The 16,110-nt window shown below is 49.5% G+C and overlaps 1 protein-coding gene across 3 annotated transcripts in view; it reads right to left on the bottom strand.

Annotated features, from left to right (window-relative positions):
- LOC119956402 (excitatory amino acid transporter 2-like) overlaps window positions 1-13,354 on the bottom strand; it is a 48,403-nt gene extending 35,049 nt beyond the window's left edge. The window contains exons 1-2 of one of the 3 annotated variants that reach the window (XM_038783588.1): window positions 12,978-13,354; window positions 1,565-1,711 (exon numbers count right to left, since the gene is read on the bottom strand). In XM_038783588.1, coding sequence (XP_038639516.1) covers window positions 1,565-1,691 — 127 coding nt within the window. In that variant the 5' untranslated portion in view covers window positions 1,692-1,711; window positions 12,978-13,354. Of the gene's footprint in view, window positions 1-1,564; window positions 1,712-8,944; window positions 9,048-12,521; window positions 12,846-12,977 lie in introns of those variants that run through there. The other 2 variants (XM_038783589.1, XM_038783587.1) reach the window with 2 other exon arrangements.
- Window positions 13,355-16,110: the final 2,756 nt, after the last annotated feature.

Here is a 16,110-nt window from a genome sequence, read left to right as displayed (position 1 = left end):
ACGAGCACGTGCACACACAATTATTCGCACAACAAGGAGTGAGTTCCAGGCTGGAATAGAAACAAAATGTTGGGAAAACTCAAGTGGGGCTGGCAGAGAAACAGAGTGAAGCCCGTTTTGAGTTCAACATTGTTCCTTCTCCTTTCCCTTGGAATCTGAAGGAGAGTCAGACGAACTTGAATCATTAACTCTGTTTCTCTCTCCACAGACGCTGCCAGACCTGCTAAGCTTTTCCGGAATTTTCTGCTCTCGTTTCAGATTTCCAGCGTCCGCCGTATTTAGCCGTGGCTTTCGTGTTCCAGACTGGAGTCCATTGGAGGGATTTGGGTGGTTTATATATAGAACAACAGATTACCAGGACCGAGTTCCAGGTTGCTTTAAATATATTTCCTTCCCAGATAGCCGCAGATCACGCCAAGCCGCACTAAAGCGAGCCTTCAAAACATTCCACAAAACGTCAACCATTTAATTATTAGCATATTTTACTCCCAGGTTTTCTGAGGCTTCACGGAAAGCAGGAACCTTGTGGTCGGAGAGCCTGCTCTCAGAGGGTGATACAGACCCTCAGCCTCAGAAGTGTCCTGACACCCAGTGACACACGAGGGGAGGACGTGTCTTACTGTGTCGCATGATCCTGCGCAATTCGAAAGAAAAGCGTTGTCTATTTTTTCAAAAAAAAATTTAGATCACCCAGTTTTTTCCAATTAAGGGGCAATATTAGCGCGACCAATTCACCTACCCTGCACATCTTTGGGTTGGGTGAAACCCACGCAAACACTTTTTAAAAATAAATTTAGAGTGCCCATGTGGTAGTATGTCTAGGGGTATTATGGTACCTGGGAGTGTGAGCTGCCATTGGTGCAGAGGGCTCGCTGCGCATTGGCCCAAGCATCGTGTTCTCTGTATTCTCATTGGTCGAGAGGAAGGTAGCTCCGCCTACGAGGCGGGGTATAAGAACCCGTGTTCCTCAGCAGCCAGGTCGTTTCTGTATTCCTGCTGCTGGGCACACTTCTTGCTGATTAAAGCTTTCGTTTCGGACTACTCCTTTGTTTCTGTGTTCATTGATTGTGCATCAGGCCAATTCATTTTTAAAATTAAGGGGCAATTTAGCGTGGCCAATCCACCTACCCTGCACATCTTTGGGTTGTGGGGGCGGAACCCACGCAGACACGGGGAGAATGTGTAAACTCCACACAGACAGTGGCAGAGCCAGCATTGAACCTGGGACCTCAGCGCCATGAGGAGGCAGGGCTAACACACTGCGCCACCGTGCTGCCCACCCCCACGCAGACACGGGGAGAATGTGCAAACTCCACATGGACAAGTGACCCAGAGCCGGGATCGAACCTGGGACCTTGGCGCCGTGAGGCAGCAGGGCTAACCCACTGCGCCACCGTGCTGCCCGCATTGTCTATTTAATCAACGGAATCAACGCCTGTAATTTTCACAGGATTGTGGAGGGAAAGATGGCCTAACTGTGACATCGCCCGTTAGGGGAAACAAACATTTAGATGTACCAAGAGTTAGGGTCGTAAATTACAATCATGACACAATGCGGTCTCACCAAGAATGGTCAGCAACAGCAGTAGGTTCCTCTCCAGCCAAGTGCAATGTTTTGAAAGGGGTGGTTTGGGCAAATCGTCGAGGCTCGGGTGACGGTCTGGGATGTGGATGTCTGATTGATTCGTCATCTCTGTAAGCGCACAGGACGCTGCGCAAAAAAGAAAAATAGCATTGTAAGAACATAACTTAGTGTAACATCCAGTAACAATCCCCACACCCCTCAGTGTAATACTCAGTAACATTTCCCTCACCCTCAGTGTAACACTCAGTAACATTTCCCTCACCCTCAGTGTAACACTCAGTAACAATCCCCACACCCTCAGTGTAACACTCAGTAACATTTCCCTCACCCTCAGTGTAACACTCAGTAACAAACCACTCATCCTCAGTGTAACACTCAGTAACAATCCCCACACCCTCAGTGTAACACTCAGTAACATTTCCCTCACCCTCAGTGTAACACTCAGTAACAATCCCCACACCCTCAGTGTAACACTCAGTAACATTTCCCTCACCCTCAGTGTAACACTCAGTAACAAACCACTCATCCTCAGTGTAACACTCAGTAACAATCCCCACACCCTCAGTGTAACACTCAGTAACATTTCCCTCACCCTCAGTGTAACACTCAGTAACAATCCCCACACCCTCAGTGTAACACTCAGTAACATTTCCCTCACCCTCAGTGTAACACTCAGTAACATTTCCCTCACCCTCAGTGTAACACTCAGTAACAAACCACTCATCCTCAGTGTAACACTCAGTAACATTCCCCCGACCCCTCAGTGTAACACTCAGTAACATTCCCCTCACCCTCAGTGTAACACTCAGTAACCTCTCCACACCCCTCAGTGTAACACTCAGTAACATTCCCCTCACACTCAGTAACATTCCCCTCACCCTCAGTGTAACACTCAGTAACATTCCCCTCACACTCAGTAACATTCCCCTCACCCTCAGTGTAACACTCAGTAACATTCCCCTCATCCATCAGTGTAACACTCAGTAACATTCCCCTCACACTCAGTAACATTTCCCTCACCCTCAGTGTAACACTCAGTAACATTCCCCTCATCCATCAGTGTAACACTCAGTAACATTCCCCTCACCCCTGTGTAACACTCAGTAACATTCCCCTCACCCTCAGTGTAACACTCAGTAACATTCCCCACACCCCTCAGTGTAACACTCAGTAACATTCCCCTCACCCTCAGAGTAACACTCAGTAACATTCCCCTCACCCCTGTGTAACACTCAGTAACATTCCCCTCACCCTCAGTGTAACACTCAGTAACATTCCCCTCACCCTCAGTGTAACACTCAGTAACATTCCCCTCATCCCTCAGTGTATCACTCAGTAACATTCCCCTCACCCCTGTGTAACACTCAGTAACATTCCCCTCACCCTCAGTGTAACACTCAGTAACATTCCCCTCACCCTCAGTGTAACACTCAGTAACATTCCCCTCACCCTCAGTGTAACACTCAGTAACATTCCCCTCACCCTCAGTGTAACACTCAGTAACAATCCCCACACCCTCAGTGTAACACTCAGTAACATTCCCCTCATCCCTCAGTGTATCACTCAGTAACATTCCCCTCACCCTCAGTGTAACACTCAGTAACATTCCCCTCACCCTCAGTGTAACACTCAGTAACAATCCCCACACCCCTCAGTGTAACACAGTAACAATCCCCGCACTCAGTGTAACACTCAGTAACATTCCCCTCACCCTCAGTGTAACACTCAGTAACAATCCCCACACCCTCAGTGTAACACTCAGTAACATTCCCCTCACCCTCAGTGTAACACTCAGTAACATTCCCCACACCCTCAGTGTAACACTCAGTAACATTCCCCTCATCCCTCAGTGTAACACTCAGTAACAATCCCCACACCCTCAGTGTAACACTCAGTAACATTCCCCACACCCCTCAGTGTAACACTCAGTAACATTCCCCTCACCCTCAGTGTAACACTCAGTAACATTCCCCTCACACTCAGTAACATTCCCCTCACCCTCAGTGTAACACTCAGTAACATTCCCCTCATCCCTCAGTGTATCACTCAGTAACATTCCCCTCACCCTCAGTGTAACACTCAGTAACATTCCCCTCACCCTCAGTGTAACACTCAGCAACAATCCCCACACCCTCAGTGTAACACTCAGTAACAATCCCCACACCCTCAGTGTAACACTCAGTAACATTCCCCACACCCTCAGTGTAACACTCAGTAACAATCCCCACTCCCTCAGTGTAACACTCAGTAACAATCCCCACACCCTCAGTGTAACACTCAGTAATGTTCTCTGCACTTTCAGGGTGTCACAGATGTTTATATGGGTGTCACATGGGCAATGCCAGCCATGGTCTGGAATTATTCTACTCAATATATATACACCATCAAATGCCCATTGTGGACCTCTAGGCAATGCCATATTTACCATTCCTCACCTTAGAATTAGTTTGATCTCAATTGTCTCTGGTTTGATGAAGGTGAATAATTATATTGATTAGTTTCTCAAAGAAAATTCAGGGAGAGAAACTCTTTCCTGTTAATGATGGGCACTCCTGGACCACCCGTATCAAGGCCATGGCAGAGACTGCTTCTGCACGGGCATCATGTTGGGCGTGGTCCAGGTCAAAGTTTATGTAGTAGGCTGCCCGGGCAAACCTGGCATCCACGACTTCTCGGATGCTCTTGCGGGCTGCTGGTTGTGGTTTGCAGCCCAAGTCTCTGTTCGAGCCCTGGAATTATCCTCAGGCATAATCGTTCTGGGCTCCAGTGACCTGAGCGGCCACAGGGGGGCGGTTGTCCTCCTCCTCCACCTCCGTGAGGACATGGCGGAGGTGCCGCACCATCGCCTTGTTGAGGCGGAGCTTTGCGCACGTTGAAGCCGAGGCATCCTGAGTGAGTGAGACAGCCAGAGTAGGAATTGGAACGTGGTAATTTGGGGCAGAGTGGGAGGAGGTGCTTTTTCTCTTTTTGTTTTGGTTTCTTCTTCAGGCTTTGTAACTGTTTTGGACGCTCCAATGTAGTGTAATGTGCTGTGTACATGTTATTCTTTCCCTACATTGACCGAAACCTGAGCACAAGTTCCCCCCCGTCCGTCCCCCACCCCCGTCCCCCACCCCCGTCCCCCACCCCCGTCCCCCACCCCGTTAATCCATGGGAGTCCCGATTGGACCCTCCTCACACACTCTTCCACCTCCTCTCCGAACAAGTCCTGTCCATCGCTCATCCCCGCTCCCCACCCCCTCGAGACTTGCCCCGAGGGCGGCCGCCAATGGGGCAGATGGAACTAAATCAGGGCCGGCATTGGAATTCTCTTTTCCCGCCGGCCACCCTCTTCCACCCCGCCCTCTCCCCCTGTCCCTGTAGCCCAATGACCTAACCTGCACGTCTTTCGGGACTTGTGGGAGGAAACCGGAGCGCCCGGAGGAAACCCACGCAGATACGGGGGGGAGAACGTGCAGACTCCGCACAGACAGTGACCCAAGCCGGGAATCTAACCCAGGTCCCTATGGGCGGCACGGTAGCACAGCAGTTAGCACTGTTGCTTCACAGCGCCAGGGACCCGCCCAAATTGACTGATTCCCTCATTGACACTCTCCCCCCCCCCTCCTCGTGTCTGCGTGGGTTTCCTCCGGGTGCTCCGGTTTCCTCCCACAGTCCAAAGATGCGCAGGTTAGGTGGATTGGCCGCAATCAATACGCAGGGATACATCGATAGAGCGGGGGGGGGGGGGTTACATCGATAGAGCGGGGTGGGGGGGGGGGGGGGGGGTGGTTAGTGGACCCAGGGCAGGGTGCTCTTTCAGAGGGTCGGTGCAGACTCGATGGGCCGAATGGCCTCCTTCTGCACTGTAGAGATCCCATGATTCAATGAAAAAAATGCTTCATTTGCTGAATAACCTTCTGGCCTCCGCCCAGTGGCCAAACAAAATGCCAACTCCCCCTCAAAGGGCAAGATATAAATAAGAAATATATGTCCGCTAGCCATTAGAGCACGGTGAAAGGATTAAATGCAGCTCGCAAGAATGATTTATTGCTTGCAACAGGGCGATGTCCTGCGCTTGTCCGTGGTATCAGGGATCAGGCCTGGCCTGTGAACAGGATTACAGTCACACAAGCATCAAACCAAGGCTAGCATCTGGGAGCGCGGCTATGTCACTGATCCTCATTAAGAAAGCTTTTCATATCCCTCCCAACTTTTCTGTTAAATAATCTGCCAACTAATCCTGTCCCTTGCAGCTCTTAAAGGGGACGTGCCTCCTCTCGATTCCACTTCAGAGAGAGCGGCAGAGGCGATTTATAAACCCGCGCTTCTCTTTCGCACGGTGCCGAGCCTGAGAGGGTTCAATTGCGGGGGGCAGGTTGCACGCACTCAAATCAACTTCCGTGGACAGGGGGAAAGGGGGGGGGAGCTACTGACAGAGGACCAGAACACCAATGGACAATCCTGCTCCGGAACCTCACGCTCTCTGCTACACTCTCCAATCCAATAACCTCCGCCCGATGTGTGCCTGGCCAGGTACATGCGGTGTTATTTCCAAGCGCTGCGGGAGTTGCTGGGCGAAATCAGCATTTGTGGCCCGTCCCTCATTGCCCTTGAACTGAGTGGCTCGCTCGGCCGTTTTGGTGCCGGGAGGGGGGGGGAGTTAAGAGTCAACCATGGGTGCCGTGGACCTGGAGTCACGTGTAGGCCAGACCGGTCGAGGGGCGGGAGATTTCCTTCCCCAAAGAGACCCGAGTGAACCAGATGGTTTTGTCCAATGATCAATGATCACTCATGGTTAACCATTCCTGACCCTGGCTTCCACTTGCGGCTGCGGGGGTAGGGATTTGAACCCAAGTTCCCCAGGGCATTAGCCGGGGGGGCCCTGGATTAGTAGAAAAATACGATGGGGAGAGGAGGAGAAATATGAGAGACGGACCTTGTACAGTATATTCAGGATCCCCATGAACTGTACACACAACATAAGTCGCAACTACATTCCCTCGGGATGTACCACTACACGGGATCCAACTCCAGTCCCCTTTTCCGCCATGGGGTCACGGGCGCGACACTCCCAGCCCTGCGCTGGGTCAGAGAATCGCCGCAACCACGTCCGAGGAGCAGAGAATCGGCGCCATTTGCGCCGGCGCGTTTGGCTCGGCACCGATCGCGGGCCGCTGTACGAGGCCGGGCCGCTGATTCTCCGGCCCAGATGAGCCGAGTGGCCGGGCGGAGAAAGCAGAGTTCCCGCCGGCGCCGTCCACGCAGTTCGCTGCCGGCGGGAACTCTGCGGGAACGGTCGGGGGTGGGGGGGGGGGGCTGCCTGTGGGGGGGTGGGGGGAGGGCTCCGTCCCCGGGGGGGAGTGGGCCTGCGATGGGGTCTGGCCCTCGATCCGGGCCCACCGATCGGCAGGCCAGCCTCTCCCCCCCCCCCAGGGCCTACATTGTTGCACGTCCGGCGCCGGAACCCCCGCGCCATGTTGCGTCGGGGCCGGAGGGTTTAGTAAGGCCACCGCGCATGCGCGGGTTGGCACCGCCCCCAGTGCGCGCCAGGAAGTAAGGCTGGAGCAGCGTGAACCGCTCCAGCGCCGTGCTGGCCCCCTGTGGTGGACAGAATCGGTACTGCCCGCGCCCGTTTAGCGCCGTCGTGAAACGCGACGACGTTTACGACGGCGCGGACACTCTGTCCCGCGATCGGAGAATCCGGCCCATGGTGTCTCTCCAGCACAGAAAAGGCCCTTCTGCCCATCGCCTCTGCGCTAGTAAAAAACAACCATTCTAATCCCATCATCCAGCACTTGGCCCACAGCCTTGTGTGCCTGGGCGTCACAAGTGAACATAGAATCATAGATTCCCTACAGTGCAGAAGGAGGCCATTCGACCCATCGAGTCTGCACCGGCCCTTGGAAAGAGCACCCTATTTAAGTCCACGCCTTCATCCTAGCCCATAACCCCCTCCTAACCTTTTCGACACTAAGGGACAATTTATCATGGCCAATCCACCCAACCTGCACATCTTTGGACTGTGGGAGGAAACCGGAGCACCCGGAGGAAACTCACGCAGACACGGGGAGGACATGCAAACTCCACACAGACAGTGACCCAAGCCAGGAATCGAACCTGGGGCCCTGGAGCTGTGAGGCAGCAGTGCTAACCTCTGTGCCACCGTGCCACCCCCAAATATTTCTTAAATGTTATTAGGGTATCTGCCACCCTTTCAGGCAGTGAGCTCCGGACTCTTGCTGTTAAGGTTTTTCCTCTCATCCCCTCTATACCTCTTTACCTTAAATCTTTGCCCCTCCTCGCCATTGATCCCTCTCCAAGGGGAATTTGTTCTTCCTGTCTCCTCGATCTATGCCCCTCATAATTTTCTACATCTCAATCATGCCCCCCCACTCAGTCTCCTCTGCTCCAAGGAAAACAGCCCCAGTCCATCCAATCTCTCTTCGTAACCATAACTCTCCAACCCAGGCACCACCCTGGCAAATCTCTTCTGCACCCTTCCCAGTGCTATCACACCCCTCCCTCTGCCTCTAGGGACTCAATTATTAATCGGAACAACAAAGTCACGCCCCCTTTGATGCAGGGAGACAAACACACGTGTATGCAGGCAAGCTATTTCAGTTTATTTCTGCAGACCGATACAGCGGAGAAGGGGGGCCATTCCGTCAGAGGATCGTTCATATCCGAAACGTTCACTCTGTTTCTCTCTCCTCAGACGCTGCCCCGACCTGCTGAGTTCATCCGGCATTTTCCGCTTTTATTTCAGATTTCCAGCGTCTGCCGTATTTTGCTTGTATCACCATCCAGCCCAACGTTCCCCCACTGGCTCTTTGAGATTGGGATCCCATCAGTCCCACCTCCCTTCAACTATTTTTCTTTTTCAAGTATTTATCCAGTGATGGAACTATCAATTCAGCGAACACGTGTAGTTGGATCTGAACAGAGGCTTTAATACACTTACAACAGAGCCAGCCTATTCATCGTTGAACTTCAGATGAACTGGCAGGCTGGCTCTAAGGTGCTGATCTTTATACATCGGTCCCAGGGGGAGGAGTCCTGGGCGGAGACAAGGGAGGAGCCCAGTACAAACTCTTGCGTACTCCCAGAGCGATTCCCCCTGGTGGTCGGATAGTGCAACTGCACTTACAATGGTGGATAGTGAACATATATACACGGAGTTATATTGGCAACTATATACAGCATTGATCTTACAACGGGTAGATAACGAACATATATACATGGAGTGATATTGGCAACTACATATAGTGTGAATCACATTCCTAGTTGCTGTTGAATTTAATTCCATCACCGGTGCAGTCAGCACATTCCAGGTCATACCAAGCTCACCGTGTAAAAATAGAAGTCAATTTTACTCACCTCCCTCTGCTTGCTTCTTGTCAATTGTTTTAAATCTGCGCATTCTGGTTAACCGTATCTCCTGCCAGTGAGAACAACTTCTCGCCATCTACTCACAGCAAAACTCCTCATAGTTTGGAGTCCCTGATAATTGGACTTTCTCTAAGGTCAATAGGGAGTGATGAGGAGACTTAGGGCGGCGCAGGGGGGCGGCGGGCACAGTGGTTAGCATTGCCACCTCACAGCTCCAAGGACCCAGGTTCAACTCCGGCCTCGTGTGACTGTCTGTGTGGAGTCTGCACGTTCTCCCCGTGTCTGCGTGGGTTTCCTCCGGGTGCTCCGGTTTCCTCCCGCAGTCCAAAGGTGTGCAGGATAGGCGGATTGGCCATGATAAATTCCCCCTTTGTGCCCAAAAGCTTAGGTGGGGGGGTTACTGGGTTACGGGGATAGGGTGGAGGATTGGGCCTAAGTCTGTCCAAGGGCCGGTGCAGCCTCGATGGGCCGAATGGCCTCCTTCTGCATGAGGGAATCTATGATCGCTCAGAAACCTGCCTGGTGATTGGCTAACTGGAAGGAAGGACCCTCGGACTAATAAACTATTTCGCAGAAACCAAAGAGAAAATGCTGGAAAATCTCAGCAGGTCTGCCAGCATCTGTAGGTTAAAGTCCAACAGGTTTGTTTCAAACACGAGCTTTCGGAGCACGGCTCCTTCTTCAGGTGCCGTGAGGAGCCGTGCTCCGAAAGCTCGTGTTTGAAACAAACCTGTTGGACTTTAACCTGGTGTTGTAAGACTTCTTACTGTGCTCACCCCAGTCCAACGCCGGCATCTCCACATCATAGCATCTGTAGGGAGAGAGAAGAGCTAACGTTTCGAGTCCAGGTGACCCTTTGTTAAAGCGCCGCCACATGGAGACACTCGACATCTCTCTCCAGCAGCACCGTCTTACTCTCTCTCAAAAGGCTTTGACAAAGGGACATCTGGACTCGAAACGTTCGCTCTTTTCTCTCCCTACAGATGCTGCCAGACCGGCTGAGATTGTCCAGCATTTTCTCTTTGGTTTCAGATTCCAGCATCCGCGGTAAATTTGCTTTTAACTATTTTACAGATATTGGTCCTTACACATAGACATCGTTGGATGACTCCCCTTTGTCACCTTCATTTCCAAGTTTCAAATTCCACCCTTTGTTTCAACAGTACAGAAGTAAATCCTATCTAATATGACGGCAGGGAATTCATTAAGAACTTGGTAGGCCTTTGCATCACAGTCACTAATAGTCGTTTCCAGGTTACTGAATCGAAACGATACGTACCTCAATAAAAGCTTTATCAATAGTACGGCACAGATAAAGGCTGATTCTTCCTGATTAGAAGAGCACTTGTAATGTGAAGCAACCCTTAATCTTAAGTAACAGTACATAGAACATACAGTGCAGAAGGATGCCATTCGGCCCATCGAGTCTGCACCAACCCACCTTAAGCTAGGAGCTGGTTTAGCTCACAGGGCTAATCGCTGGCTTTTAAAGCAGACCAAGCAGGCCAGCAGCACGGTTCGATTCCCGTACCAGCCTCCCCGGACAGGCGCCGGAATGTGGCGACTAGGGGCTTTTCACAGTAACTTCATTGAAGCCTACTCGTGACAATAAGCAATTTTCATTTCATTTTTTTCATTAAGCCCTCACTTCCACCCTATCCCCGCAACCCAATAGACAATTTATCATGGCCAATCCACCCAACCTGCACGTCTTTGGACTGTGGGAGGAAACCGGAGCACCCGGAGAAAACCCACGCAGACACGGGGAGAACGTGCAGACTCCGCACAGACGGTGACCCAAGCCGGGAATCGAACCTGGGACCCTGGCGCTGTGAAGCCACAGTGCTATCCACTTGTGCTACCGTGTTGCCCTAAAAGCGTTTTTTGCAGGTCTCGCCCGGGATTTGAACCCGGGACCTCTCGTATTTCAGAAACACTCAAAACGGAAATCTTACCCCCAGACCAACGAACGTATCGACTTTTAATAATCACTTATTGTCACGAGTAGGCTTCAATTATGTTACTGTGAAAAGCCCTTAGTCGCCACATTCCAGCATCTTTTCGGGGAGGCTAGTACGGGAATTGAACCCGCGTTGCTGGCATTGTTGCAAGCCAGCTATTTAGCCCACTGTGTTCAACTAGACCAGTAGTTGGAAAATTAAATTCTGCTGGTTCTAAAACAGTATTCCCACTTCCCTTGCCAGGACTGTCAAATGGAGGAATTCCTAAGCTCAAGTTGATTCAGAACTAAAATTCCTAACTTCAGGTTCAGTCACATATTAAATTCCTCTGTTCGTGCGTTCAATGATGTGGTTTCTGTTATGTCACATTTAAGTCACATTTAAAGTTTCTACATTTTTTGTTAAGCTATAGTTTACTGTTATATTCCCGAATGCCAGGTGGTGAAGGATAGAAATCGTGCTAGCCTTTGCACACTGCTATGAGTGTTTACTTGCAGAGATGCATGTTACAAGCTCATATCTCCTAACCCAACAATCACAGTTTCTGTCTATTTCTAACTCGGGGCACAAATGAATCCCCATTTAATGCTCCCCACCTGCATTTAATTAAACATAATTTATATGCAATCGACGTTCTGTGCTGATCATACTTAGTCATATTTTCCATTCATTTCAAGTTATATATTCAAAGATTATAATCATGTTAAGTGATGTTTAAAATCATTACATTCATGTTAAGTCCGACTTAAAATTCCTGAACGTCCCTGTTAAGTTATATTTTACTGTATTCATCTTAAGTCCTACTTAAAATTCCTAAGTTCCTGTTAAGTCACGTATCACTACATTCATCTTAAATCATACATAAAAATCATACATTCCTGCTAAGTCACATTTACTATATTCATCTTAAATCATACTTAAAATTACTACGTTTCTGTTAAGTCATATTTAATATATTCATCTTAAATCATACTTAAAATTATTACGTTTCTGCTCAGTTGTATTTAATACATTCATCTTAAATCATACATAAAATTCCTGCGTTCCTGTTAAGTTGCATTTAATAAATTAATCATAAATCATACTTAAAATTACTAAGTTTATGTTAAGTCATATTTATTATATTCATCTCAAATCATACTAAACATTACTAAGTTTCTGTTAAGTTGTATTCCCTATAGTCACCTTAAATCATACTTAAAATTCCTACGTTCCTGTTGAATCACATTTACTATGTTCTCCTTAAATCATACTTAAAATTACTAAGTTTCTGTTAAGCTGTATTTACTACATTCATCTTAAATCATACATGAAATTCCTATGTTCCTATTAAGTCACATTTAATATATTCATCTTAAATCATACTTAAAATTACTAAGTTTCTGTTAAGTCGTATTTAATATATTCATCTTAAATCATACTTAAAATTACCAGGTTTCTGTTATGTCGTATTTACTATATTCATCTTAAATCATACTTAAAATTCCTACGTTCCAGTGAAGTCATATTTTACGATATTTGTTTTAAATCATAATTAAAATGACTGAGTTTCTGTTAAGTCCTATTTTACTATATTCATCTTAAATCATACTTAAAATTCTTACGATCTTGCTAAGTCCTAGTTTACTTCACCCAATCGTTTAGATGTGATTGTATTCAAGTTTTGACCCCTTAAATACAACAGAGAGAAAAACTAAACACATTAGTTTTTTTTTCATTTCCATGGTAGTCTTCGGTAGGTGCATTCCTCAGATAGGAGCTGAGTAATGTTCACCATCAAAAACCAAAGCAAATGCCAATGGGAAATCTAAAATCAATCGGCGAGTGCTGAAGATCTGATCCAAATCAAAACAACTGTTGGAACTCAGGCTCATCCGACAGATTATCATCCGAGGTGGAACCCACTCATCTCCTGTCTCTCTCTCTCACACACACACACACACACTCTTTCCCCTCTTTCTATCTCTCTCTCTCTCTCTCTCCTCCTCTGTCTCCTTCTCTCCCTCCACTGTCGTACCCAAACCTTCCCTCCCGGGCAAAGGGCAGAAGAACAAACTCACCTGTGCAGTTCCTGGTTTGTCCGCAGTGAAGACACTATATTCCAGATGTGAGGGCAAGGGGAGGACAATCGCAGCATCAAATAACCGCCGGCTTCTGCGTCAGGGGTCACACATGCTCACATACATTAATCCAAATCAACTTGGAAGGGAGCCGACCCGCGATCTCTTCAAAAACCCACGGCCTCCCCGGAGCCTCAGTGGGCGGGCTGTGAGAGAATCTGGGCAGCCCAATTCGATCAACAACCACCTGGATTGAATCGGGAGTGGAAGGCAATTAAATCGGGCACTGGATGTCCCGGGTGTGTGCACATTTGGGGTGTGATAGGGAGCTCAAAAGTGAACGAGAGAGAGGCAGAGAGAAATAAACGAGGAAACTGATAGGGTGGCAGGGTGGGCAGATGGATACAGTTGATGAACAAGGGATTAGATGGGAAGATTAAAGGGCTGCGTGCACAGATTAATAGCAAAACAATGCAATGCAGCACTCGGAAAGCGCACAGAGTGTGTGTGAAAATGCACACGAGTTCCATTCAGGTCATTAAGAGACATCAAAAATAGCCCCCAGTCGATTCCGAGCTTGGACTTTGCTTCCAAGAGGGGCAACACTCTCAAAGAGAAAGAGGGACAGTGGGGATCATAGGACTCCACAGCGCAGAAGGAGGCCATTCGGCCCATCGAGTCTGCACCGACGCTCTGAAAGGTAATGCAAGCGGACAAGCGAAAGCAGATATAAAGATGAAACCAAATAGGAAGGAACAGGAGGCGCAGAAGAGGGTACAAACCTGGGACTTGGTTCTGTTCACGAAGGGAACATGCACAAAAAAAGCCACATGTCCACCTTTTCTTTAACACATCACTGACCCTTTTTAAAAATTCATCCATGGGATGTGTTTGTCACTGACTGGGTTAGCATTCATTGCCCATCCTTGAACTGAGCGGTTTGCTCGGCCATTTCAGAGGGCATTTAAGAGTCAACCACATTTGCTGCGGATCTGACCTGCCCAATACGGCCCCACAGGACAACCCCTGAAATGAAATGAAATGAAAATCGCTTATTGTCACGAGTAGGCTTCAATGAAGTTACTGTGAAAAGCCCCTAGTCGCCACATTCCGGCGCCTGTCCGGGGAGGCTGGTACGGGAATCGAACCGTGCTGCTGGCCTGCCTTGGTCTGCTTTAAAAGCCAGCGATTTAGCTGAGTGAGCTAAACCAACCCCTGGCCACCCTCTCGCCAGTCCCCCCCCTCGCAAAAGCCCCCCCCCCCCCCCCCCCCCCCCCCCCCCCCCCCCCCCCCGCCAGCAGCACGGCTCCCGCCCGTCTATAGCAGCGCTGGACATAGTCTGCAGCCACCACGCCGGGTTCCCGACCACTCAGACCCCACACGTCAACCGCGCGGTGGGGAACCCGGCCCATTGGGGGCGGAGCAACGGGGGAGGGCCTTCAGATGATGCGTGACGCGATTGCGCCATTTCCGATGGGGCGGAGAGTGGGAAACCGGCGTCCAAACGGCGCCGCTCCCGGTTATGGCATCGGAAAGGTTTCTCCAGCCAATCGCAAATGGGCATCAGACAACGGAGATTCCAACTCAAGGGCAATTTAGCCTGGCCAATCCACCTACCCTGCACGTCTTTAGGCTGCGGGGGTGAGACCCAAGCAGACACGGGGAGAATGTGCAAACTCCACACGGACAGTGACCCGGGGCCGGGATCGAACCCGGGTCCTCGGCTCCGCGAGGTAGCAGTGCTAACCTCTGCGCCACCGTACTGACGGATGACGAAAGAGTTTGGCGACATCGTGCTGATCAGCTTCACAAAGTTGAGTTGACAGAAACCCCTCAAGAGGTTCCTCCACTGGAAAATCTGGAGAGCGATACTTCGGAACAGAACCCGGACACAGAGACAAGTGCAGGCCCCCTGTTTCTGAGGATTTTCCAACACCAATCGTGACCGATACAGTAGCAAGTACTCTGGAAGTCCCTTCTATCGGAGAGAATGAGGACACCTCCAAGGTCTCAGCTAGCCAGGGTGACGAACACTAAATTCAACCATATACATGTACAGAAATAACGCATAAATTGGTTGTTGTATGAACATTAAATTGTTGTCATTACACTAACGAAGCAAAGGGGGAGGTGTTATGTATCAGAAAATACATCCCTACTGGTTAAGTGTCACATGACGTGCAGCGACATCAGCAGAGTTTTTTTTGATTTGTTTATGGGATGTGGGCGTTGTTGGCTGGGCCAGCATTTATTGCCCATCGTTGAGGGCAGCCACGTCGCTCTGAGTCTGGAGTCACGTGTAGGCCAGACCGGGTAAAGACGGCAGATTTCCTTACGACAATCGACAATGATTTCATGGTCATCGTTAGACATCGTTAGGGCAGCTCAGTGGTTAGCACCGTGGCTTCACAGCTCCAGGGTCCCAGGTTCGATTCCCGGCTTGGGTCACTGTCTGTGGCGGAGTCTGCACGTTCTCCCCGTGGGTTTCCTCCCGGATGCTCCGGTTTCCTCCCACAGTCCAAAGATGTGCAGGTTAGGTGGATTGGCCAGGCTAAATTGCCCTTAGGTTAGGTTACTGGGACAGGGTGGAGGTGATGGCTTAAGTGGGGTGCTCTTTCCAAAGGCCGGTGCAGACCCGATGGGCCTCCTTCTGCACTAAATTCTATAACTATGACTAATTCTGGATTTTTATTCAATTCAGATTTCACCATCTCCCTTGGTGGGATTTGAACCTGGGTCCCCAGAGCATGACTCTGGATTACTAGTTCAGCAACAGTACCACTACGCCACTGCCTCGCCTATTGCACAGGCTTAGCAGTTCTTAGATTGTACAAGCAACACCAATTAATTATTCTTTCATCGTGTTTCACAAGAATCCAGAGCTCCGTAACGTTTCTCTTTGCGGCAACAAAGAAAATATAACAGAAGATAAGATAGCAGAATGTGTTAAGAGGAGAACAAAGGCCATTACTGAATTAAATCATGAATTAAGAGCGAGATGACCCTGGATGGAAAGGGGGCGGGTGTGGGATTTTGCAGTGGGACAAAGAAAACTTTGGATTTTAAAAAAAGATGTCAAGATGTCGGAGAAAGTTCACTGACTGAAGTTGTCGAGTCCAGAAGGCAGTAAAGT

This window comes from Scyliorhinus canicula, chromosome 23 (genome assembly GCF_902713615.1).
Source record: "Scyliorhinus canicula chromosome 23, sScyCan1.1, whole genome shotgun sequence".
Taxonomy (NCBI): Eukaryota; Metazoa; Chordata; class Chondrichthyes; order Carcharhiniformes; family Scyliorhinidae; genus Scyliorhinus; species Scyliorhinus canicula.
The sequence above is the reverse complement of the archived record's forward strand: the minus strand, read 5'-3'. Positions and strand labels throughout refer to the sequence as shown.